Genomic DNA, 26,575 nt, shown 5'->3' with positions numbered 1-26,575 from the left:
ACCATCTGCAGGGCCTGTGCTGGGCATCCATGTGGTCCTTGAAGGAAGGGAGCTGCAATGAAATATTCTGATGGCTTCAAGGATCTTACAGGCTGGGAAGACATGGCAAAGCATGGTTGCATGGGCTTTGGGCTTTCTAATACTGAGGAATCTGTTGTTGAGCACTGCCTTGTCATCAGTATGCTGCTCCTTGGAAAGCTACAGATGCAACTACAAGAGCATAAAATAGGTAAAAAGGGGATGAATTTGTCTCTGGCTTCACCTGTCAGAAGGTTAAGGCTTGCTGCAATCTGAATTTACAAGTAGCTCACCAATTTACATTTTATATTAAAATGCATTTCACATCCTTAAAATTATTTCAAACTATTCTGTCTGGTACATTAAAAATATATTTCTATATAATTCTGTCTTTGAAAACAATGAAGGCTCATATAAATCGCTATTTACACAATATATTTCCTGCACAAATAGTAGTTTACTGTAATGACTATATAACCAAGGCCCGTTTAAGACAGATCATTCACTTCAGTGCTGCATTTTCTTTTTCATTTTTAAAGAATACAAATACTGATTGAAATGTAGATAAAGAGAAAGTAAGTCATAAATTATTTGGTAGTATTATCTGAATATTTTGAAAAGAGATGTTCCTCCAGCCACAGCCAGCCATATTTGCTGGCAGTTGCACAGATGCCTTCAAGAGCCCAGTGCTACCTCTGCAAAATCTGCCACAGCCCAAACAAGGTACCAACGCTGTTCCAGTTCTGTTTGCTTTATGTGTCAGGAGTGAGCTTAGGGATCTTATTTGAGTATCTTGATCAAAAATTTACCTGGAAAAAAAAAAAATTCTTCCCAAGGTTTTGGTTTCCTAGGATCACTTTATAAAGCAGGCACCTTTACTTATCATCTGGTCTGTACACACATCACCATTAAGACTGACATTAGCAGGACTCTGTATAGATACAGGAGTTTGCCCTTGTTCAGAATTACTGTAATCTATATTCTTTTTCTCTGATGAAAGACTGTATTTATTGTCTTTAAAATATTTAATTCTTACATGGTTGGACTCAAGATGAAGGGCAAGCCTGCTTTTTGTATTTGCTTAAGAGATCTCGAAATCTGAAAATTTGTTTAAAACCTTATCCATCCTTCCAGTTATGAAGTTTTTCAGATGTGTGTTTTAATATAGTAGTGTAGACGAGGATAAAACAGACCTTCTCCATATCTAACAATCATGAAAAGTTTATAATCAAAATCTAGGGAATCACTTGTTTCAAAATGCTTCTTACTGCGATAGCTCTCTACAGAAAAGCAGGACTGTAGTGAGCAATAACAGCCAAGGACCAGAATTTCCTTCTAGATATTTCAAGAATGACTGTGCTGCTAGTTGTTACTAAGTGTCAGATGGGAAAGAAGATGTTGATAAGGGAAATCCAGCCATACCTCAAGATTACCCATGAATTTGTCCTTTCAGAAGAGAGTTGACACAATCATCCCTGCCTTTGACATATCTTCTGATGGTGGACTGAGAATAAGTGAGTAAATGACTTCTGTTATCCCTGCAGAGCATTTGTGTTGTTTGTATAGGATATTCTTATTTGAAAGTCTTTGGGTCTCTTTTGGTCTCTGCTCATTAAAATCAAGTTTGTGATGCAGCACATGATGCTGAAATATCGGTGCTTTCTGACTGAGAACTACTTACCTTGTTATTTCTTGCTTTTATTTGGGGGATATTTTAGGTTGGATTCCTATTATAATTGGCATATTTGATTTCCACACATCTTGAGAAACCCTTGGGATATTACAGCTAGACACTGTTCAGAGAGTGAATACAGAAGTCTGGTAGTCAGAAAACCCACATACAAAAACTTATCAATGAAAAGCATTTGAAGAACAGCTATGAAAAACAAATGTTTTCAAAGAAAATCATAGTCACTTAGATTCTGGGTCAAGTTGCCAGGTGGCTTCAGTGTAGCATTTCTGACTTCTGCCAGATATGGATCTGCCTTATTTTTTGCAAGGAGAACTTCAAGTAGCTCTAGCTATAATGAATGACAAGGCTTCAGCTTCTCGGTGAAGTAATTCATTAATCAGTGTGTATATATGCATATCACCATACATATAATTTCTGAAAATAAGAAGAACTTCATTCTTGTATAAAACCCTCTAGAGTCACTGGCAAAAATTGCATGGACTTCATTGGGTTATGGATCACATCCTGTATATATCTGCATTTTTTAATCTTTTCCAGTGCTTCCTCTTTCAAGGGAAATTAATAGCTTCTTGGAATTGAAATGACCAGTTTCCGATTTAGTTTTGCATAAGAAGCAGAGTCCAGTGGGATTAAATATGAATGGTGTCTTGGTAATTCATTAATCATGAAAATATGGTGTGCAGTTAGTTATATAAGTGGTTATTTTTGCATGGAAATGTCTGCTACTGTTATGCCTGCGCAGGATCCTTTCAAGTGCAGCAGCAAGAACATACAAACCCATTCACCTTGATACACTGCTTTACAAAGAATGCACAAAGATTCATAAATGCTCTGCAGACAATACTGATTTTGTATATGTTAGCATAATGACAGGACAGCGTATCCAAAGTTCCTACCTGCACACAATCATACATGTCCCTGGTGGGGAGAAGCAGCACATTTTGAAAGTTCCTGTAAGAGTTTTTTCAAACCCTCCTGGGCACATATGACTTATGTAAAATATTTTATTCTGAGAACTTCTGAAAATGTAAACATTACAGCTCCTGTTCATTTCAAAGTCTGAGCAGTCAGATGAGCAAGGTTGGGCTGGCCCCAAATAGTGCTGAATTCTTCTCTCCTGCTCAGCTACAGCCTTCTGGGCCAAGGAAAAGTAAAAAGCACAAAATTTGATGTGCCTTTGGAAAATGGTACACAGCAACTAACAAATCAACATAAGATGCAAGTCAGAGGACTGTTGAAACAGGTTCAGTACTTCATTTCCATTTGTGCCTGCTGCTGGAAGCTGAAATTCCGCGCTGAACAGAGTAATTCAATATGCTTGGCAAATACAAGAAGTTGCCTCACTGGCACAGACCTCTTCTATCTAAAAATGATGGAAATGCCAGCCCCACCTTTGTCTCTTTCCAGTGCCCTTGCGTCACTGGCACCCCATTGTCTTATCCAACCACAAAGGATAATCTCAGGCTCAAGTCACTGTGCTACTGCTCTTCAAGGCCTGGTAAGAAAACCCTCATGAATCCTCTCTCCTTTTCCCTGTCATCATTGCTATTTTATGGAAATGCATTACCTTCAGATTTTTATTTTCAAGATGAGATGTAGGCAGACCGCAGAAGTTTCAGGATCTCGCTCCCACTGAAATCTAATACTCTGAGAAATCCATGCCCAAAAAACAGTTCCTAATGGGAAATGGACCCAGTCATTAATTTTATTTCTTTTTCACATGGAGAAACACAAAGCCTGATTGTAAGGAAATACTTTAAATTTCTTTGTTCCTTTTGCAAGTGTACAATATTTGTGGCTGTAAAACTATTCTGAACATTTTTCACTAATACTTACACATATTTTGAAATTAAAGGATTGATGATGAGATTCTTGTGTCTTGCATCTTAGCTGCTGCTTTGTTCAGCACCTCACAAAACACAGGCCAACATGATGTATCTCTTCAGGAACTCACAGCCAAACTGCAGCAACAGAATGAGAGAAAGCTGTACATAACAGGTGGAGAAACAGGAGAATGGAAAGATGGAGGGAATCAAGTATAAGGTCTCATGATTACTTAATCGCTATGCCCACATCTTGTTCCATAATGCATACAAGATTTCAGCCACCCAATCTACTGAAATCCCTCTGAGGACATGTCAGCCTTTAACTAAGCATCCACCTCTCATCCTGCTGGGTTATCTATCTGGCATTTTGCTGTCTTCTGTTTTTTCAGTATCCCGTTATTTTTTTATCCTCACGCTATATGTGAGTCCTAACATACTATTGTCATACTGTTGCTCATGTTGATCACTTAACACATGGGGATTCACAGGTTTCCCAGCTATTCTCATCCTCCATCCTTACTATGCTATCCACTATATTGGGCAATGTCATGCCAGCCCACCATCTTGGCCATCAAACTATGCTAACTCCATGTAGCATCTGAGGAATATTGCCAGAAGGAGAAAGGCCAGAAGGAAAAAGACAGTTTCAGTGCTTCAGAGTTCCCAGGTAATCCTGATGACTACAATGAGTCATGCCAAAAAGGATCTAATCATTATTGCTAGTATGATACCATGTTACCACATGACAGAAGGAAGATCTTTGGTAAGCTGCTTCGTCCCCTCCCACCAACCCAACTGCTATAGGACAGAGAGTCTCCAAAGCTGATCTGCCAAAAAAAATTCTTACCCATTCAGAAGTGACCGTGATAGTGTCCCTCACACCTCCACAATGGAAAGAGCAAGTTGACTAATGTGGTTTTCCATACTTACCTGCTGGGATGAAATGACCTTCTAGAGCAGTATATTTAAATTTACTGTGTCCCCATACTATCTCAGTGTGGATATCTCAATATCCTGTGATATCACAGTGGGAATATCAGTTTAAAGGGTTGCAGCACGTCAAAGATTAAGTTTGCATGGAGCTACCTGCAGGTCTGGGTTGGCGATGGAGCAGTGAAAAATGGATTCCTTGCAGCCCACATGGTGTTCCATGTGGTTTTTTGTACTGGGACATCCTGCAGTGCTATCAACTGTGCTCTGACATCCAGGAACCTTTCCCAGTTGGAAACCTGATGGCTTAACTAGTAGACTGTGTTTATCCTCTTATCCCCCATGTCTCATGGGCACACTCTCCCACAGCGAGGCACCGGCCATAACTCCTGGGTGATCCAGCTCTGTTCCCTTTGCTCGGGGCCTCCACCCAGCACCAGCACCCTCCTCACTCCGACCCACGTTTAGGGGTGACGGCCCCAGTGGGCTCACTCGGGGAGAGTGTCGCCGAGCTGGCCCCAGCCTTGGTGCCGCCGGCGGGAGACCCCGGCCCCCCCGCGCAGGGCGGGGAGGCCGCGCCGGGGCCCGCGGAGAGGGAGGGCAGCGCCGGGGGGAGTGGCCGTGCCGGGCCGGCCCCATAAATAGCCCTCGGCGGGGCGGCGGCGGGAGGAGCCGTCGGAGCCGTCGCTGCCTCGCTGTCGCCGCGCCGGCAGAGTCAGCACCGCGGACAGCGCCCGCCTCGCCCCCCGCGCCCCCAGCATGACGGCGGAGACCCACCTGCAGGGCGTGGAGATCTCGGCCGCCCAGTTCTTCGAAATCTGGCACCACTACGACTCCGACGGTGACTCCTTTCCCCCCGGGGCGACGGGGGCGCGGGGGGCGGAAGGGGGGCAGGCCCGCGGGAGGCTGGGGGGACCCCACCGCTCCCCGCCCGAGAGCAGCCCCGGCCCCCGCTCCGCACCCGCCGCCCCGCAGCCTCGGGGCGCAGCCCCCGAGCCGTCCGCCGCTGGGGTCGGTGCCGGGCGAGGCGCTTTGGGAGCCGCTCCGCCGGGAGGGAGCAGACGGGTCGGAGACGTCCCCGGCAGCGCTGAAGAGCGGAGAGAGTTTGGAGGTGACCACAACCGTAACTCTTTCTGTTGTAGGCAATGGGTACATGGATGGGAAGGAGCTACAAAACTTCATCCAGGAGCTGCAGCAGGCACGGAAGAAGGCAGGCTTGGTAGGTTAACGTTTCGCCCCACTTTTCGGTCTTCTCTGGGAAAGAAGAGTTTTCTTGAGCAAACTCCAGTGCCCCAGTTCCTTCTGTTCTCTGTTGCCATTACACAACTCATGCACCTGCCTCAGCAGGCAAAGGGAAGTAGCTCAGTTAGAAATCACCAGGTCGCAAATGAAATAAGTCGTCTGCTTTGGAAAGGTGAGGCCAGGGTCCACCTCCCTGGAGAGCAGGTCCCGCTCACATCTTGCTGGGCTACGAGCTGATGCTTCTTATGGTGCTTAAAAAGTCAAGAGATGCATGGACACTATCCTTTTGTAATGGATGGGTCCTTATCCCATTGCAATTAATTTTACCTGATCCAGATATATACTGATACTAAAAAGAAAATAAGCAAATAAACAACACTTCAGAGTGGGACTCTGTTTGAATATCATACCTAATGGGCAGTATGGGCTGAAATGCATTTCTGCCCCTTGGTGGTCAATAAATAGATCTGCAGATGACTGCTAACCACTATTTGTCCTTTACCAGTGTTATATACCAGGAATATGAATACCAAATCCTGGTAGTTTAAACTGTTCAGAGGGATGGCAAAGTTTTTGACAATACTGTCAAAACAATTCTGTATATGAGTACTAGTTACAAATTTCCCCCAAATTATACCCATGTGGTAAAAAACAGAGAGAGAAAAGAAAAAAATAAATAAATTTCAGATTCCATGCCAAGATTTGAATTAAAATAGAAGTAAACCTTTTTAACAAACAAATTGCCTTTAAAATAATCAGATTCTAAAACAAGCCACTTAGCATCAAACTCAAATATATAACCTAATTAAGTCTATTTAAATCAACCTATGCTAAAAGACTTCTGAAGTAACAGATAATAAAATTATAATTTAACTTGCATGTGTACACGGGGGGACATAGATTATTACTTCGTGTAAGAATACCTTCAAATTGAGCACTAGCTTTTCAATAGTTAACTTTGCTTTAAAAGTTTCTGTATGATTTTGAAGTAAATGAAAAAATAATATAAATTTTAATTTGTGCAAAATTGTATCTTGTAATAACAAGATTGTATGAGTGTAAACTTCATGCCTCTGAAAATCTGTCTCCCAGCAATGCCTCTAATGTTACTGTGGTCTTGGTACCTGTTAATTGATCTTATAGCTGTTGATGTAGGCACTTTTTTCATGAGTGTAAGTTTAAACTAAAATTTAAAACCCAATCAACTAAAAAAAAGAAAAAAAATCACCAGAAAATTGAGAAAGGAATGTGTTTTTAGAGGGAAAAAGTCTATTTATTTTTATTTTTTTCACAGAAAAGATTAAACACAACTTCAATACCTTTCCAGTATTGCAACAGAACAAGTGTCTCTTCTGTATTGAAGTGCGGGAAACTTAAGTATGTCCATTACAAAGAAGTTTAAGCCTGTGTGTATTTAGTATGAATGGCATTCTTATAGAAATACTGATATATTATCCAGTAGTTTAAGATTAATTAGAAGCTCGAGGAAAAAAATATTTCTCATTTTAAGATGAGATTATTTTCTCAAAGCAAGTGTACATCTTAAAAACAGAGCCTTCTCAAAGTAACAGAAAAGTAAATTTCACAATTTATGGTTTTTTTAAATAACCTCTGCCTGTATCTCACACTATATTTTAAAAAATGCTCAGGTGTTTAATTAAGTTTTCCTTTCCTATTTCTCTGATTCAAACCTATCTTTGGAGCATTCTGCCGAAAAGAGCAACCTACAGTAACAACATTAAATTCAGTACTGCCTTGGGTAGATGTTACCTTCAGCCCTGAAGCCTTTTTCTGGAGTATAGATATTTGTCATCTTAGGTTTCAAATCTAAGCTGATTCTCAGATTCGAAGGCTCATTTGCCAAACAAGCATCTCATTAGTTCGTGTCTTGTCTCATGGGATACTAATTCAGTAGCTTTGAATTTCTGCTCTTTTGCCAGAAGGGACACATTGAGAAACTAGTGTAGGTTATATGTCATTTCCTTGGCTGTCCTTCTTTTAACACCCCAAAGCTTCTTTGTCATCATTAACTTTTGCATTTCAGGTCACTTTCCTGCTCACTATTTTTGAAATATTCAATTATGCATTCTTCGTAGCTGGATTTTACATCAGTCATGCCATATGCATTAAAGAATCACATCGATTCTGTCATCTAATAGGATGGTTTAACATTTCCCAACATTCTTCCCAGCTACAGAACTGTTCTAATTATGTTCTAATTCTAATCCTTATATTAATCCACGCAGCAAGACCGTACTTTCACAGTTGCTTTTTCTCAGACGGAGCAGTCGCATGCAGCCTGATTCATGCTAGCTCCAAAGGGTGGATGTGTACTTGGAGGTTTCAGGGCCCTGACTTTTCTTTGGTAACACTATTTCTTTTTGTTTTGTGCACTACGGTAGATAGTGAATTGATCTGATGTACTTTCAGACGTTGAAAGAACTGCTTCTTTCTTAAAGATAAAAGCTATATAAGTAAATAAGCATAGCTTCCATTTATTGTGCCCTACATTTATGAAATACCTTCTCTATTTAGGCATGCCAATTGCCAAAAGAAACTGTGGGGTACAAGTGGCTGACGGAGAGGTTGACAAAGAGTCAATAGGTAGATCTCAGCTGAGCTATTCCACATCTGTTTGTCACTTTCTCTGCATGTATAGACAATGAAAATATTTCTCCACAGAAATACGTGATTTAATTGATGCTTATTAATACAGTCATGTGATTCTGTAGTACCATCTATCCTTACATTTTCAACTCATATTGATAAAAACCTTTTTTTCTACAGCTCCATTTGTTTAGATGTGTCTCTTAAGTTTTAAAAGGGGAGACTGAGGTGTGACATGCTAGTCTCTTAATTCAAATGTTGAGCAATGCATTTCTATCAAGTTTAGGACTATGTTTGGTTAGATTTAGGCAAGTGTTTTTTGACTGAAGACATTTATTCGGGTAACATAACTTGAATAACTTATCAAGCAGCTCAAGAGAAGATGAAGTGAACACCAACAAAAAAACCCGTTTCTGAGTAGCATACTAGAGGACAAGAATTTGGGTTTGTTTAACCTGTAATTGTCTGTGCCTCCTTCAACAGCTGGACACTGTGGCACTGCAGAGCTGCTACTCAAAAAATCAGCAAAATATTTAACCAGGACTAATTAAAATCCAGGTGTCTAAATTCTCCATTCTATCTGCTAAGCAAACTTGTCCTCACTTTGGGATCATTAGATGAAAGGTGACATTGAAGTGCATTGTATTAATAACCACATTTCTAATTAAAGCCATGGCAAATTACAAACTTGCCATGGATGACTTTGACAGAAATAGGATACTAGGCCATGATTGTATCAGCTACAAGGAACTGACATTTTAGTTAGCTTTGGTAGTTGAAATTTGGGACAAACTACAGTGGACTTTGTACAGCTGAGATTCCCTGTGTCTCCAGTGAGTGAATCATTTAGGTCCTATATAATCAGACCTATGATAGCAATTAAACCTTTAATTTCCAAAGACTGCTGTATCTTCATCTATAACCACAGAAGTGTCCATTATTTTAATATAACTGTAGTCCTGGTTCTTGCTGCACGATTTTACTAGCTCACACCTATAAGAAATATGAAGCTAAAAATTTAATCAGTATGGAAGGCTGATGGCAGCTCATATCAACGCAAGGCAAGCTGAAGTGTGAAATCAAACATTTAGATTTCCACCCCAAGCCTGGCACCTTTGCTGTAGCCTAGAGTGAGGATAGCCTTTAGAGAACAGATGCATAGCAGGGACCATAATCTATATGAAGAACGATTATGCTGTCCTTACTCCGTCAGATGTAAGGTTCTGCTCAAAGTTTTCTCCTCTAAATCTGCCTCTCTACATTTCAGCAGTGACATTTTGACTCTGTTTTTATGATAACCAAATGCTAAACAGTGAAAAATATGATATTGTGATGGGTTCTTTTAGGGCTAAAATAGCATCCATTGCTCAGGAAAAATCAACTCAAGGACGTGTAAAGGCTATTTTGGTGTTCAGATGTATTATACTGAAATGTTTCTTATTTTGAAAGATTTTTCACTGCCTTCAAGTTACTAATTTAAAAATGAAAATTGAGAAAATTGACTAAGGATTGCCTATGAACTTCACTGTCATCCTCTTAAACAAAGGAGCTGTTATAGCCATCTTCCAACACGTCTCTATCATTTTTCATTCTGTAAACTAAAATAGGCATTCTAGGTATTTAGATGCCAATCATTCATACCAACTGTAATATAATTCCTTAGGAAGCAGAATTTATCACAATGACATGATTCGTGACTAAAAAGATACTCAGTTTCATTTAAACTTGAGGAATCTAGCTGCAGTAAGTGTGAGTATTTTATTAAATGTAGTACATTACTTGGCAACTAATAGAATATTCAAGTAAGTTTATATACATTTCGTTGTATCTTATAGTAATGATTCTCTTGTGTCTTCATAGGATTTAACACCCGAAATGAAAGCATTTGTGGAACAATATGGGAAGACTCCTGATGGAAAAATAGGAATAGTTGAGGTAAGTCTTTTATATAAAAAAAAGACTGATGTGTTTACTTGTAGAAAATACATTTAGCATAGAACAATGTGAGCATAATACATAAATATTCTAGATTTTTAGTTGCACAGAAAGTTTCTTCCTCTGTCTTAAGGTCTTTAGTGGTTTTTTCGCAAATGAAATTTTTTCATTAACAAAAAGGTATTCCTTACCCCTCTCCAGACATTTGACTATGCTTCATTTAACTTTGCATGTTCTATTCAGTATAAATAAGCATCAACAGCAATTTAGTTTTCCTATAAAGCAGATAAGAGCTCTATTTTAGGCATTTAAATTGTGAAAGGTAATGTGATTTATTTCTACCCATGACTTTGAACTAATGCTCTGTCACTACTCTTATAGTGAGGATAACACACAAGTGAACGCAATTGGGCAATCACTGTATGTAGTCTATACTAAAAAAATACATATATGCTAAGAGAACATGATAATAATGTTAAATTTAAACAAAATTTCAATAGCGGTTGCGATCCAGCTTGTGAAAGATCAGGATTTCTTATTAATTCCTTTCTTGAACTTTAACAGAACTTCAGGCAGAAAATTCCGTTATTCCTTATTACCACTTTCTGGGGAGGGTAAAGATAACCAACCCCTTCTGCACATGCAGCCACTCAACAATTGTACAATTTAGACAGCTTGCTAGGAAGGGGAGAGCTATTAGGTTTTCTCTCACCTTCACTGTTCAGTGCTGCAAGTCAAAAAGGAGCGTTAGCTGGGTTACAGTTAGAAAAGTCACTTTTTCAAGCCTAAATCTATGATTCATTTATGTCACTCTGAGTGCAGTGAGACTGTGGTTTTATTATTAAGTGCTATTATTTTTTTTTTCTGATAATAAGAAATCTGACCTAGAGAGCTAATTAAGAAACACCTGGAAACAAACCAGGTCTGCAAAATTTCTACAGTGACCAACTTTGGGTCAGTAACTAATTTTAAAATAGAGGACTGGATAGAATCTGTAAAAGTCGATAAAGAGTATCACTGCTGATATAATAGATGATTTTAGGGTATGGTTTCTCCTCTGTTGTGTGTCTGAATTGCATATACTTGTTTAAATGCATATGTAATTACGACTAAACTACTATGGAAATATGAACAGTTTGTTTCACTTGCAGCTATAATTGATTATTTTTTAGCAATTTTTTTTTACAATACTTAGCATGATCAAATACTTCTGCATCCTAACAGAACTAGTATTTGTTTGGACTAATTGGTTTTGGACTAAGAAATGCTTATTCATTTAGTCTTGAAGAATTCTTTTTAATTCAGTATTTTTTAATATGTATAATAGCAAGCATTGAATGCAAGAAGAATGTGTAGACAGTGCCTAGAAAGACCATATTTCTTTACTTAGGAAAGATAACTGAAAGTTTATCCTTTCAAATTCTATTTCCAATTCTGCTATTGAGTTAATGGGTAAAGGTGAGCAAACCCGATAGTGCCTGATATGGTGCAGTGCTCACCACCCCCGGTGAAGTGTCATGCATGCTCAGCATCCATGGAAGCCATTGAATAGTGACAGTACTCAGTTCTGTGACTGAAGGGACATTCTCCCTTAATATAGCAGTTTCCTAACCCAACAGCTATATTTTATTTCACTTACATCAGCATGAAGCTTCATTTGGAAAGTGCAGATGGGACTCAGCCGAAATGCATGCAGAACAATATGATATTAAAGTTGGTATTTGGATTTGATTCTCCTTCCTTATAAATAAAAATGTGTGGTAATTCCAGATTGCTCCCATTTACATAGTACATCAAATAGTTTTTCTGAAAAAGTGTATGACTGTCATTTAAAATGAAATTATGTAAAGCCTTTCGGACTCCCAGGCATCATAATAAATACCCCAGCATCTGATGGAAGATGCCCTAGCAAATAATGAGTTTGCAGGAAAGGTCTGTTGACTGAGACAAAGAGGAGGCCTGGGTGGCTTCACAGAGGAAGGAGTGGGTTTTCAGCTCAAATTAAGTGTTGATTCTGTCTTTGCAAGCACACCGCAGTTAGTTCAGTAGCTTTTATCCAGTGCTCTCCAGCTAAAGGCAGTCTGACCTGTCCACTCGCTTATCGTTGTGTAAGGGACCTTTCTTTCGCATTTTGTACTCATTCAGACCAACATTTTTACTAACATGTGGGTATGAAATGCAACGTTTTGAAACTCAGGACTGCGGTAATTCCACATTCAGATTATTTGAAGCTTACTGCTGCTGTAAAAATAACTATTTATTAGCCTAAAATATTCTTTGTACTCCCATTCTCTAATTAGGATTTTTAAAAGAAAATTCACTGTATGAGCTGAAAGGAATTTTAAATAGCATTAAATATCAACAGAATTTACTTAGAGAATGACTTCTAGAAAATAGTTCTGATATAAGTACTGAGAGTATTCTTTCTGCTAGGTAACCTATAAAGACATATCTCGGCCTGCAGCTGAGCAGAGGAGTCAAGCCAGCCTCAGGCTTTGTGGCTGTCTTCTATTACTCATGATGCAGAAACAGCCAACATTCTCTATTAAAACAGCAGAGCTCACAGAAACAGCCACTAAGCTGCTATTGCTCCCATATACAAACTTGTAGTGTCTGCACTCTTATTCAAATGCTTTCACCGAGTGCCCCTATGCTTGTCCTCACAAAGAAATCGTCATTTTAGCATCTTTCCTCACTCTAGTGGTATAACTGGGACTGGGAAGTTGGGCCAGTTTCCACACGATCTCATCCCTTAGTAATTGCAGAATTTTCCACAAAAAGCAATTTAATGATATTTGATGCATGAGCTTGAAAAACTGGCCTTTCCTTTAGCTATATTGTTTCTACTATGAAAACACGAAAGACTACTTTTTCGGCAGAAGCTTGAGCTAATGCTGGATTTTGAGCTACTACATCTTTGTAACATAAAAGCTTTTGCTTTTGCCTGAGACTTACAAAGGATGAGAGATATAGCTTAAAGTAAGGTAATTTTCTTCCAGAGGTAGTATATTCTGTCCCTCAAATACAGTTTGGTACTGCTAGTAAGCTGTTAATAATTCTTTGGAAAGTTACTATTTTACATTTACCCTTTCATCTTGTACTATTTTACAGTGCACTTGCAAAATTCACCAGACATAGCTATAGAGGTCCCAGGAATTACATCTTATTTATAAATTCCACACATGTAAAGCCTTCCTCATTGTCATATTTAGTTTCTTCTCCCAAACTCTGCTTACTATTATAATCAGTTCTTCCATTCAACATTTGTTGTTGGGTAGGAATGTTGATTTACTCTAAAAATCAAAGCTCCCCTGTCATGGGAGAAATAAAGAAATTTTTCCTCAAATCAGTACTAAGTTACACATATGCAGCCATTGTGTACATATGAACATGTACTTACCCACACGTGTACACGCTATTTATAATGTAGTACGTTTCAAAAGCAGCTGACAAAAATACATTGTTTAAGTTGGTTGGGTTTGGTGTTCAGCCATTTAGCAACAGCACTCAGAACACTGATGGGCCTGACAGTCTGTCATCAGCTGCACCATTCTGTACAGAGAGTGCTCTAATGTGTCTTTTCAGTGGTACCAACACTTAAAGAATACAACTGATTCCTTGCACAGATGATTTTAGAAGAAACAGAGATCTGGCTCAGTATCCTTGTGCCTGTAGGGTGAGAGGGAGAGCGAAACTCACCTACGGCACTGCTGGAACACAATGAAAAAGCCTGAGCAATTAGGCAACAGCACTGAAATAAACAGAACAAGCAACTTGAGGATGTGAAATGAATGCATAAAAACCCAAGAATTTGGATCTAAATTTTAAGATGGGGCTCCAGGAAGTCTGCAGATGTCTTTTTTCATAAAAGAATGCAGCTAAGAAATCTGTCTTTCTGGAAAATGGATTTTCTCTTCCTAGTAAGCACAGCTGGTCTATTCTTCAAGTAAAAAGTTTTCCTTAATCAAAACACATTTCAGACATTTTGAGGACAGAAAAAAAACATTGGGCTTTTGTTAAAAACAAATCACGATTTTACATTAAATTATACAGCATACTCTTCATCTTCTACATTTGTCACTTGCCAAAATTGAGTTATAGTAAATGAACATTTTCAATAATCAGTACAATAATGTCTGATTTTAAAAAAGTTTTTTGTGGAGCAGAGGGATTGGAAGCACCACCCCTGATTTTGCAGGGCTAAAAGTCCTTTTAATTTCTTTCTGGTATTTATAGCTCTTCTTGGGCACATCTCTGTGCCTGACAAATGACCACTGGTTGCCATGCCCTTACCCTCCCCACTTTCTTTTATTCTCCTGGGGGCTTTTTCCGTATATTTTTCTGTTTACTTTACACATTTTTCTTAATGACAGGATTCCTCTCTCTCTTTCCTTGGTATGTATGAGTAGTTAATTTTCCTTAGTTTCTTAATTCATGTTCCTCCACACTTATCCTCTAAACTTCCTTGTGTTATGCTTTCCCTTTGTGCTGATTCCAAGGTTTTCATCAAAGATCTTAACCTGCATGGGCAATTTTTTTCCCCTCTGTCCCCCACTACCCCTTCGGTAAAGTGCCATCTCACTTGCTTCCCTCAGACCTCAGTTCTGTTTGACCTCGATGGATACAGCAAAGCTGCAAACCAGAAGCCTTTCAGAGGTATCTTCCAAACCTGGAAGATAACAGGATGAAGCTTCCTATGGAGCCACAATAGAGCAGTACTAGCTGAAAGAATTTCATACTCTTTTACAACAAAGTTTCGTGCTCTTTTACAGGCTCAGCTAAACTAATGAAAAATCAAAATTTAACCTTTCTTAAATTCTATTACAGCTTGCTCAGATATTACCGACGGAAGAGAATTTCCTGTTGTTCTTCAGGTGCCAGCAGCTAAAGTCAAGTGAAGACTTCATGCAGGTACGGTATGAAAAGTTGCCTCTTGTAAAATCATCCAAGACCTGCTTACCATAAATATATCATTAAAGCATTCATATTTTGATTGCAGACATGGAGAAAATATGACAGCGACCACAGTGGCTTCATTGATTCTGAGGAACTTAAGGTAAACCAATGCCTATGAATATGCAAGACATGAGAACAGGAGTTGGATTACAGCCTGTGCTGCTATCTGTTTCTTCAGATACCACCTGCGCATGTTTTTGCATTTCAAACATGACTGAAAAGCAATATGATTAGCTGATGTTTTCATCACCAGTAAATTATTTAAAGTGACACTCTATTCTGATCAATCTTTCTTAAAGTGTGTTTTAATTCAGATCAGTGTTTGTCTCAAATGACTCAGAGTAGAAGGTATTGTAGCTTAGAAGAAAGATTAAAAAAGCAAGATAGGCCTCTGAATGCGATGTTGTTCTTTTCTTGGTATATTAGAGAGGACAGCTGTTTTATTGGGTTTTTTTCCTAAGGGCATCACTACCATTAATCATTATGCTGCTGGACAGATCATGCTCTCTCAAGTATCATGTAACCCCACAGTTTCTATGGTAACACTGTTAGGCTAACGCAACTGGAATTGTGTTGTCCCTGCTTGGTTAACCTGGTGGGATTTTGGTATCAGCTTTAATATGTGCTAATAAAATTGGAATCGCGATTGTTCCATCAGCCAGCTCACCCTTGCAGAGTTAACAAACCTTAAAACTAGAGTGATTTTCCTCCCTAGGCATAAAACTAACAGAAATTTGCAGATGCTGAATCACAGAGTGGGTGGCAAGGACCTCTGGACGTCACCTGGTCCAACCAAATGCTCAGGCAGGGCCACCTAGAGCCAGTTGCCCACAACAATGTCCAAATGGCTTTTGAATATGTCCAAGGAGGGAGACTCCACAACCTTTCTGGGCAACCTGTGCCAGTGCTCGGTCACCCTCACAGTGAAAAAGTGTTTCCTGATGTTCAGAGGGAACCTCCTGTGTTTCAGTTTGTGCACATCACCTCTGGTCCCGTCACTGGGCAACAGCCTGGTCCCGTCCTCTTTGTACCCTCCCTTGAAGTATTTATATATGTTGATGAGGTCCCTCTGAGCCTTCTCCAGGCTGGACAGTCCCAGCACTCTCAGCCTTTCCTCATAGGAGAGATGCTCATATGGACTCTGAGTAGAAAGGTGCCATTTGCCACAGCTGAATTTCACTTGATATGTTACTGTAGCTTTAAATTCAGAAGAGTCACAACAATTCACAGCAAGAGAGAGACCTGGCAGTGTTTATCCATCTAATTTGGACTATTTTGCCCATATATGGTAGACTAAAGAAGAACTACGTAAGCTTTATTAACTAAAGTGTCAGGCAATCAAACTGTCTGAAATCCTTACAGGTCTTCTGTTCAGAAGAGGAATCCACATCAGATAATTCACATCTTTTTTCCTTTTCCCTTCCTCTTTGAGTTTGGTATCTGTGTGATGTTTGCTGAGGATCCTACCTCAAGGTAAACCTCAGGCTGACGAGCTCATTCTTCTGCTGGCTGGCCACAGCAGGTTGGTGTATCTAAAGTTGGTAGGATCAGGAGAAGGCCACGCGTGTAGCACTTGAGAACCCTCCAGCTGTTACACGATGCCTTAAGGACTGTTGCCAGTTGCTGTAATTTAAAATAGACTTAAAAAGGCAGGGCTGATTGAGGACCAGCTGAAGAATGAGAACATTTTAACTGAATCCCTAATGGTCCCATCTCTCCTGTGCTGCAAGATTTTGCCCGCCTCAGAGGAACAGGCCTTTTTAACATGTTGAAAATAAGACACAAATGTCCAGTTTTATTTTTAGATCAGTATTTCTTGACAAGCCTAAACATTTTAAGCATTTGCTATGTGAGGAGTACACTCATGTACAAGTTCATAAGAGAAATTTAAGCTGGAAATCAGGAAAAATTTCTAACAATAGTGACAGCAATGGAATAGGTTGTCTAAGAGGAAGGCAGAGTCTCCATCCCTGCCTGCATTTGGGAAAAGTTTGGCAATAGCTCAGATCAGACACTAACTGTGGAACTTTAGATATAGTTGATCCTGTCTTGAGACATGGAGATGGACTGGACAGCCTTTCAATGTCCTCCCAGTTCTATTTTCCATTAAAGCACACAAGATTAAACATGTATGTGTGATGTCCATTTACAATATTTCAGTCATTTTCTTTGTATTCACACTACAAGGAAGGCTTTCCAGCACAGAGACTGGAAGAACTATAGTGAGAGTTAGTCATATTACTAATCACATGCTTGCATTCCAGTTCAAGAATGTAATCTATGCACAAATAGATTTTCTTATGAGCTACACCATTTTCTATTTTGAAATGTGGCCCAAAATTCCACAAAGATAATGACATTTGAACTGATGACAGTAATTAGGTACTTCATTGGGCATTGACATCTCAGGTCTTGTAATGCCCTCATGAAATAAATTGATATCTTCCTTTTTTAATGTCGAAGATCTAGCACAGAAATTTAAACCACTGAATGGGTGGAAACAATCTTATTTTTTAAAGTCAAAATGGCTGGTGTTTCAAGTCATGCGATACTATATAAAATTCTCATTCGAAAAATGCAATAAAACTGGCTACACACATTTAAAATACAAAGTAAGAAGGAGCAATGTAGGTTAACGTTCACTTCTAGCATCGAATACTGCCATAGGCAAGAAGAAAACTTGATTAATCATTGATCTTTTCTGTAAAATTGTTCCAATGTTGCAAGACGTGATTAGGCATCCAAGTTTCCAAGGAGATTCAAGGTTAATTAGTTTAGTTTACTGATAGGGCTGATTAGAAAACAAGTATACTTGAAAGCCAAACTATTTCTTCTAAATTCACAATTCAACAAATGGCATCCAAAGAAGAAAGTTTAGGAGTCACTTTTTCCAAATAAAACTATGCAGTATACTTGAACTGATAAAAAGAAACTGTTATATTCTTAGCTGTTAATTACTACTTCTTTCATACTTATTTGGAACTACAGCAGTAAATACTAAAGCGAGGGTAAAATAGTATTTCCCATTACTTTAATCTGAAGTTAGCAAGTCACGCATTCTATACTTTAGATAACAATTCACCTATTCCTCTTCTATTTATTTTAACAGAGCTTCTTGAAAGATTTATTACAGAAAGCAAATAAGCAGATTGAAGATTCAAAGCTAACAGAATACACAGAAATAATGGTAAGATTCTTTACAGGCATATTTCATCAAGACTGTATTAATCCAAACTCTGTTTATCTTTAGCCACTGGAATGCTCCAAATGACTTGGAGCCCCACCAGGTCCTAATCAGGCCAACTGTGTAACTATGTCATCACAGTAGAGGGATGACTGTGGCATCTACCACTGCAAGTACTTCTGCAGCTACAGAGCTTTGATGGGCAGTTTTCAGTGCTGCTAAAAAAAAAAAAAGGCTCAGGGGTTTTGAATCTTGGTATTCATATAATATCAGACCATACCATAGTATTTTCCCGTATTCTGCTTCCCCATGCCATTAGTTGCAAAACTGAAGCCTTCACAGTTCAGAGGAGAAAAATTGTACCTGTCACAATTACATTATTATATTTAGGTCACATTAATTTGGGGTTACTTTATGTGGTTTGCCTTCTTACAGCACCATAGTGTCTGTCTCTGGTCTTAAGAGCCATTACTGCATGGTGGCTTCTTAACAGATTTACAAAGATCTCACTCGTTCTTTGTCTTCCTCTTCAAGAAGAAGAAACTGCTGTTTTAGATAAACATCAAAACAGTTGCTTCTCTGGCCTTAAATCAACCTGTCCTTGGGTCTCCCCTTCCATCCCACCACTATGGTGCTCCATGGGAAGGACCTGTATTGGCTTCTGAGTGGATGTTTCAGGGGAAAAAAAAAAAAAGACTCAGAAAATGTGTAACACTACATTTTTTGTTTTACCAGTTTTGTTTCACCCTACTATATTTTTAGCAATCAAAAACCTGCTACGTAAGCACACCAGACCTCAAAGTGACGTGAAAATGGCTGATCAAAACTTGTATTTCTCCTGGAAAATGTCTTTTAGATTGTTGTATCAGTATAAACTATTTACCTAGAATTGTCATTATGTATTCACTGGTGAAGATAACACAAGTCCTTTTCATTGAGGGAGATTTATGACCTTCATCTTGCAGCATGCTCTAAATTCTGGCCTCTGCAGAGAGACACAATGACAAAGAAGTAACAGCAGTAAGAAAGAAATTATAAGGCCAGCTCTGCTATAATCTCCTCAGAGACTAGAAGACTTAATAGAAAACATACAGTCCTGACCAGCTGTGGGTAGGCACAGCCAGCCACTAACAACCCATCAAAATATAAAATACATTGACTTCACAGCTGCCGCTGCTTCCCTCCCTGAAATGCAAAGCTCTTTTCAAGGGAAATGCACACAGGGCAGATGCTTTTCTACGAGGAAAGGAAGTGTCAAAAGGAACCAGGGTGTTACGTAGAAATAAATGTTTATAGAATCAGTCTCTTTTCTAGTCACCTTTGCCATTTATTGTGTATTAAACAACTGAAATTTGGTCTTTTTTAATGGCATTAAGTCTGTCTTTAAAAGGATATACACTTACCTCAGTACAGGATGCCGCTTTCCCTCTTATCTAAAAATTACTTCTGAAATTACTGTGATTGAAAGCGATGGGATGCAGTGTGGGTGGTGGTGTTTTCAGTACAGTGTCTAACAATGTTTTGTACAGTTTGCTGCTTTTGTGACTCTTTTAGACAGAAAAGGCAAAATAATACTTGAAAGTAGAAAATGGAACTATACAGATATAAAAACTAGGAGGGGAAGTCCCACGCAGGTGTAATATCTCCACTTACTTCTAATAACGAATATAAACTGTTTGTGCCACTCAAGTGGCAGGAGCTCATGCTTGCAAGGGTTCAAAGGAAAACACTTTAATACAACAGGATGATTTAAAAGGATTTAGAAATAATATTTGCATATTTTCTTAAATTACATTAATATATTTATTTATATAACTTTATTATTATTATTTGGAGACATTTAATTTCCTACTTTCATACCATCAACAACATGTGATCATCTACAGCATCTGTTCACTCTTTTCTTGAAATATATCACAGAAACAGAATGTGATTTTAATATTTAGACCAAGCAGCCAATTGCCTGAAACGTCTATTATTTTCTGTCTGAGGAACTGAATGCCTTGGATTCTGCTGAACTCTATCCAACTGTTGTATCACCTTTATGAATACAGAATAATGATCATAATATCAGATCATGACATGAAGTCAAAAATAAAATGTCATCATGTCAACAATCCTCTGATTTCTAAATACGTGTGCATTTCTCATGTTGGACATCCATCACTATAAGCAGGTTAAGACCTACCTTACAGTAGGTTAAACGGAATTCTTAATCTGGTTTCTTATCAGGCTTTTGCGGTGGAATTAATTACTATAATTTACTTCTTCAATACTTTAAATAAATGTATTACACAGCAAATGTGACAGATTAAATCCTGGGGCCATCATTTCAGCATGAAATAAAGTCTAAATTTCATTGAATTTAAGTTTTTCAAAGAATTGTTTCCTTCATTATGTTGATTAATTTTGATTTTATACTCTTTCAGCTCAGGATGTTTGATGCAAACAATGATGGAAAGTTGGAGCTTACTGAACTGGCCAGGTATGTCTTCTCTCTCTTTTCACAACAAATACCATATACCAATTGCTGTTGTGGAAACAGTTAAATATTTTGACCTTTGTTTTTTCTCTCCAAAGACTACTTCCTGTACAGGAAAATTTTCTTATTAAATTTCAGGTATGAATATTCATTTTTTAAAGGCAACCTGTTACTACCACACATAACTAGTGTCATTAATGGATTTTATTTATTCTTTTGGCATTTAGGGTGTCAAAATGTGTGCAAAAGAATTCAATAAAGCCTTTGAGATGTATGATCAAGTGAGTCTACAAAAAAACGTTTCTAATTGCATGGTTTGATGGCACTTATTTTCTGAATTTGTGAAAAACTAGCCGTAACCTCAGAAATGAAAAATAAATGTTTAAAATTATCTTTAACGTTATTTTTCAGGATGGCAATGGCTATATAGATGAAAATGAACTTGATGCACTACTGAAGGATCTCTGTGAAAAGAACAAAAAGGTAATCCTAGAGGGCTTCTGTCCCCTTAGAGATTAGCTTTAATTTGGATTTTAAGGACGTTTTAATCTACCCAATTAAGACAAATACGGAGCTTCTAAGTCATAATTCTTGATCTCGGCAGAAGTCATAGCAATGTAAATCCTGAACCAGGGCAGTTGTGATTATGTAGTGACACTGTCACAACCCTGCTTATGAGACATCAGCTATCGGCCACCTAACATATGGCTGTAACATGGGTAACACACTAATACACAAACAACATTTGCAATGCGTTACTGTTAGACAGGCTGAGAGTATTCTTTTTTTTCTTTTCCCCCTCATTTTCTACCATTGGAAGAAAACTTGTTCATGCTGGTAACTAAACAGGGATATAAAGCATTATCTGTTCTTTAAATAGGAATTAGACATTAACAACCTTGCGACATACAAGAAAAGCATCATGGCCTTGTCTGATGGAGGAAAGCTTTACCGAGCAGAACTGGCTCTTATCCTCTGCGCCGAGGAAAACTAGAACTCTTCTATCATGTCCACTTAACTAGTGATGTACTCTATCTACACAATAACTGTGCACTATAAGGGAGTAGGCTGTATTTTTAAACTGCATATAGAAAATTAGCCAGGATGTGTGGCACATTCCTTTCAGTTTGTTTCTATACTGTTTGTAATGTACAGTTTTTGTAACAATAAGATTGATAAAGAGGATGTCTATGTTTGAGCCAGTCTGTATATTCAAAAAGAAACTTAAATATGTTGGGGTTGGTTTTGGATTTATTTTTTCTTTCATAAACATGGCTGGAAAAATTAAACCTGCCGACATTGCTGTGGTCATCATATCCTTTGACACTTGCGACATTTCTTGTTGAACCCCAAAACAAAAAGGTCTACAGATAACTTCCCCCATTACAACTTTTTTTTTTAAATGCCAAACATGAATTCAGATTAAATATGATGTAGGTCTGAAACATGAAAGATATGTTGGCATGTCTGATTTCCAAAATTGAACAAGGCACTAAAAAAACTTTTCACTTGACAAACCACCCACTTACAGGTCTGTGCTCTCTGCAGTTTTTCAGTTACTCTTCTCATTACAAACTCATAGCATATAGACACAGCAGCTATCCAGGATAGATGTCCATGCAGTAGTTGATGAAAATATAGTTCAATCTAGCTGTTCAACTTTACTGAATTTAAAATAGGCACTTCAGAAATAAATGCCTTTAATCTGTCTTGGAATCCTGGCTAAATGACAGGTAGAATAGTTAATACACAGATTAACATATATTATAAGTGTACCTTTCATGACTATTGCTGTGTCAGAGAATATGACAATCCATTTTCTAAACTATTTTCACATTTTGCAGGTTATAATTATTCTAGTAAACTGCTGTTTTTACATCATATTCTGTGTAATCTATAATTAAATTTCATATCCTAAGATTGTTGGTGTCTAGTTCGTCTATCTCCTGGATTCTTTTTCCTGTGCCATGTACTATTTAAAAAAAAAATGTTCCTCCTTGGATCTTACAATTAATTATTAAGCTATAATAATAGTATTAAAATTTAACACTAAAAGATGCAAAAGCTCTAGTACAGATTTTATACCAATTTAGTAATTTAGTTTACATGGTGGACTCTGCTTTCTGTTATGCTAGAGAGGTATTTTTTAAATGGGAACTATACTATGGAAACAGCCCTGTCTTCTTTCCTCTTTCTGGTTTTTTCCTGGCTCCCTTTTTACTTTACCCCAGTTTTATGCCAGACAGCTCCATGAAAGTCCAGGCTGTTGCTCCAAGTATGTACTGGTGTAGGAAGGAAAATGGGCTGTGTCTTAAGGCAAATAAACCTATGTTGCCTCCATGTACAACTGTTTCAGAAGCAATTCCAGGTTAGCAGATTTGCTATATACAATGTCTCAGATGCATCTCTGTGTCTTATTCAACAAGCAGAAGAAAATACAATTTTATTTGAAATGTGTCTCAAAGAACGAGGCTCAAATCCTTCAAGATTACAGTCACTGAACTCCCACTGAAATGAACCCTTGAATTCCTCAGGTGAACTCAGGCAACTAAATACCATTCAGGAATGGCCTAATGGCCTTGGGCTCTCTCCAGTCCAAGCCTTGGAAAGTTAAGGAGTAGGTGTGCCAGATGGGGTCTTGCTTGAAAAAAACACAAAAAAATTAAAGTAAGTGTTAAGGAAGTAAACTGGCTCATTCTCACCACTTTACTCCCACTCCACGCACAGTGATTTAACTTCTCACCGGCTTGTTCTCCTCTTTTCTCTATGCAATGTGAAATACAATTGTGTATGTTAAGTGAAGGAAAAGTGAATCTGCCTGTCAGTACAATAAATGATTGATATTGTTCATATTGTGCACTTGAAACTCTGGATTTTGCCTTATTTTAACATTTTAAAAGTGTAAAGAGAAAAGCCCAAAACTTGTATGTAAAAATGTGATGTGACTCTTTGCCAAAATAGTTAGAGTGGAAGATCAAGTGCTTAAAGTGTTTTGACAAAAACTCATCACGGAAACTGGAATCTGTCTTCCTGAAGACGGGTGAAGTTACTGCCACAGGTCTGTTCTGAAGCCGCCGTTCTGCTGGGGGGCACACACAGAAAGCAGCTCTATCATCTGCAGGCAGAATGTTTCCTGCACTTATTTCTCACAAATGAAACTTAAAAACACAGCTCTAGCAAAGGTGTCTACTACATCAGTGCAAAGGAAAGTGTAGCAAATACAGGTAAGTCAAAACTGCTGTAAATACACCACGTTTTACTATCTCTAAAACACTCCTGGGCAGAGCTCTCAAAAATGTCAGGGTTGGGGCAGAATGAAGCTTAGAATAATAAGAGAGGTGACGATAGGGAGGACTGCAAGCTTCTTCCTTCTGGTAGATATTTAGTGATCAAAAAAAAAAAAAGATTGAAAGTAAAACAGTAGCATGCACGAAAATTAATGACTTGAGGTAGTGCAGGAATGCCATATTCCTGCTGAACAGAGAAACTGGCTGACAGCTGTATGAGATCTTCTTTACTAAAGTTGTTAACCACTTTACTCTTCAAAAATATACACTTTATTTAAATAAATACTCAGACTAATAAGCACTCAAGCTAATATGTTCTCAAACAGTCCTACAAATTGCAAACAAGCATACTGTGCAAAATTCAATCCCTTTCTAGCATAAACATGTACAGATGAAAACTTAACACAATATTTCCTATTCAAATCAAGCAAGAAGGTGATTCTGTATTCTTTTTAAAGCACAAAGCAGCAAACTTTTACCAATTCTCAAACTAAAAAAATGCAGTAATTATTAGACCATGTAAAAACCTTTAGCATCATAAATGCAGTATTTGCTGACAGATGTAAACCTTGGGTTTGTATGGGGTCACGTAGCACCAGCACCTGCTTCCAGCCGTGCCCATGACAGAGACCATGGGTGCAACTCAGGGCCCCCCTGACCCCAGGTGCCTAATACCACCCCAGTGGCAGCCGTGACACAAACCCCTGTCCATCGTGGAGAATATCACACTAATTTTCACTGATGATTCAACCAGGATTCAACATGGGCCCTGAAGCAAGCGATTTGGCTTTTGTTCACTGATGCACTGTTCTGTCCTCAACATCTTCTGCACGGTATCGCAGCACCTGTCTAATCCCCCCCCGTTAACAACCTGGTTATGCATCTTTGCAAAGATTACCCACACAAGCTTACAAAAACCCTAAACAGCATATTCCATGTGCAAATGTCAAATACATATCAGGATGCTGGCAGCCAGCAGCGCTTTTACATAAAATCAATATTGTTTCAAAAAATACACACACACTGCTGCTAAACTTCACTGAAACTAGGATTAAGTCTTTGTTTCATTAGACAACATTGGCTTTTTTTTTTACTAATTTCCATTTAGCATCTTGTGCATTTATACTAAGTCCTCATCATAATCGTGGATATAATCACTGGTTGTAGAGGCATGCTGAAATCCACACCAACTTGCTGTGTCTACGAGGAGGCTCAGAATCCCCAAATGTATGCGGCCTGATTTTTTGAAGTGCTGAGCACCTCCAAATCCCTCTGAAATCAACTGGCATTGTTCTGCACCAATTAAAAGCAGGCCAATGCACCAAAATCCCAAAGACCATTTCATGTTACTGCATATTACAATTACATTGCGGGTTTTAGCTTGGTTAAAGTGGAGTTACATGTTTAGCAGCTACAACACAAGATGTTCCGTTGAGTTAAAGGTACAAATTTCCTTGCAATTCATTGTCTTTACTTAGATGCTACCAGTATGGGGAAAAAAAAAAAAAAAAGATAAATGAGCAGTTCACATGCCAATGAACTTGGAAGCCAGTATGGACAGACAGGAACTCATAGTTCCCACAAATAGTGTCATCTTCCACTTGTAAAGCAGATTCTCAAATTGGTAAATAATAGCAATAGTCTCAACAGTGGTTGAAATATTCGAGAGGAGAGAATTCCTAGAAACAGGAGAACCAAAGATTGACAGCAGTTCTGGGATCACAGTGATGAGGCAGTACAACTGATCTCTTTCATTTGCAACTTCAAATGGTTTTTATAACTTGTTTATAAGCCTCTACTGTAATACCACTTTTACAGTACAGAATTAATGTAAGATATTGTAACAGACAGATTTGAAGACAGTAAATCATCAACTGAAATAAAAAGGGTAATTTCAAGATTTAATCAAGCAGACAAGATGCACTTTTCAGTTGAAAACAGACCATGAATTCTCCTTTGTGGGCGTCTCTCAGTCGATTTCATGGAAGTAACAACACCTTTGACTGACGGGTCATGCAAAAGTCATTTTAAAAAAGGTATTTGAATTCTGGGAAAGTTTTCCTTGTGATCCATGAAAATTAAAGTGCCTCTGCAACCCTACTGAGCTCTTCCATGATCTCAAATTTACACCATCACCTTTTCTGACTCATTCCTCCACTTTCTTGTCCCTCCAACTCCATCTCCATAAAACTATTATACCACAAAGATATTTTGAAACTCCTCTTTACCCTGTGGCTCACTGGCAAGCTGAGGGATGGTCAGGAATGGAACAATCTCAGGGCAAATATGTCAGCAGAAGACAGCGTGCTTCATGTAGACGCTATCTCCTACCATTTTTGCTGTGTTTGGAATAGAGTAGCTGTGATGACTGCACTTTATGTCAGTCTGTGATAAGTGTGTGCAATATACAGCTGC

General features: G+C 38.5%; 1 protein-coding gene across 1 annotated transcript; it reads left to right on the top strand.

Annotated features, from left to right (window-relative positions):
- The first annotated feature begins 5,226 nt into the window (after positions 1-5,226).
- Positions 5,227-21,867, top strand: CALB1 (calbindin 1). Its single transcript, XM_065629571.1, has 11 exons — positions 5,227-5,308; positions 5,610-5,686; positions 10,177-10,251; positions 15,079-15,162; positions 15,251-15,307; positions 18,317-18,394; positions 20,821-20,876; positions 20,972-21,011; positions 21,101-21,154; positions 21,285-21,356; positions 21,754-21,867. The coding sequence occupies exons 1-11, from the start codon at positions 5,227-5,229 to the stop codon at positions 21,865-21,867; spliced, it is 789 nt and encodes a 262-aa protein (XP_065485643.1).
- The last annotated feature ends 4,708 nt before the right edge of the window (positions 21,868-26,575 follow it).

Source organism: Caloenas nicobarica, chromosome 2 (genome assembly GCF_036013445.1).
Source record: "Caloenas nicobarica isolate bCalNic1 chromosome 2, bCalNic1.hap1, whole genome shotgun sequence".
NCBI lineage: Eukaryota > Metazoa > Chordata > Aves > Columbiformes > Columbidae > Caloenas > Caloenas nicobarica.
This window is presented reverse-complemented; position numbering and strand designations above follow the sequence as displayed.

Bases quoted from the DNA above. Each gene is read 5' to 3' on its own strand.
- CALB1 (XM_065629571.1), top strand. From the start codon at position 5,227: ATGACGGCGGAGACCCACCTGCAGGGCGTGGAGATCTCGGCCGCCCAG. The intron at 5,309-5,609 runs GTGACTCCTTTC...TTTCTGTTGTAG, and splicing joins GCACCACTACGACTCCGACG to GCAATGGGTACATGGATGGG. The intron at 21,357-21,753 runs GTAATCCTAGAG...TTCTTTAAATAG, and splicing joins TCTGTGAAAAGAACAAAAAG to GAATTAGACATTAACAACCT.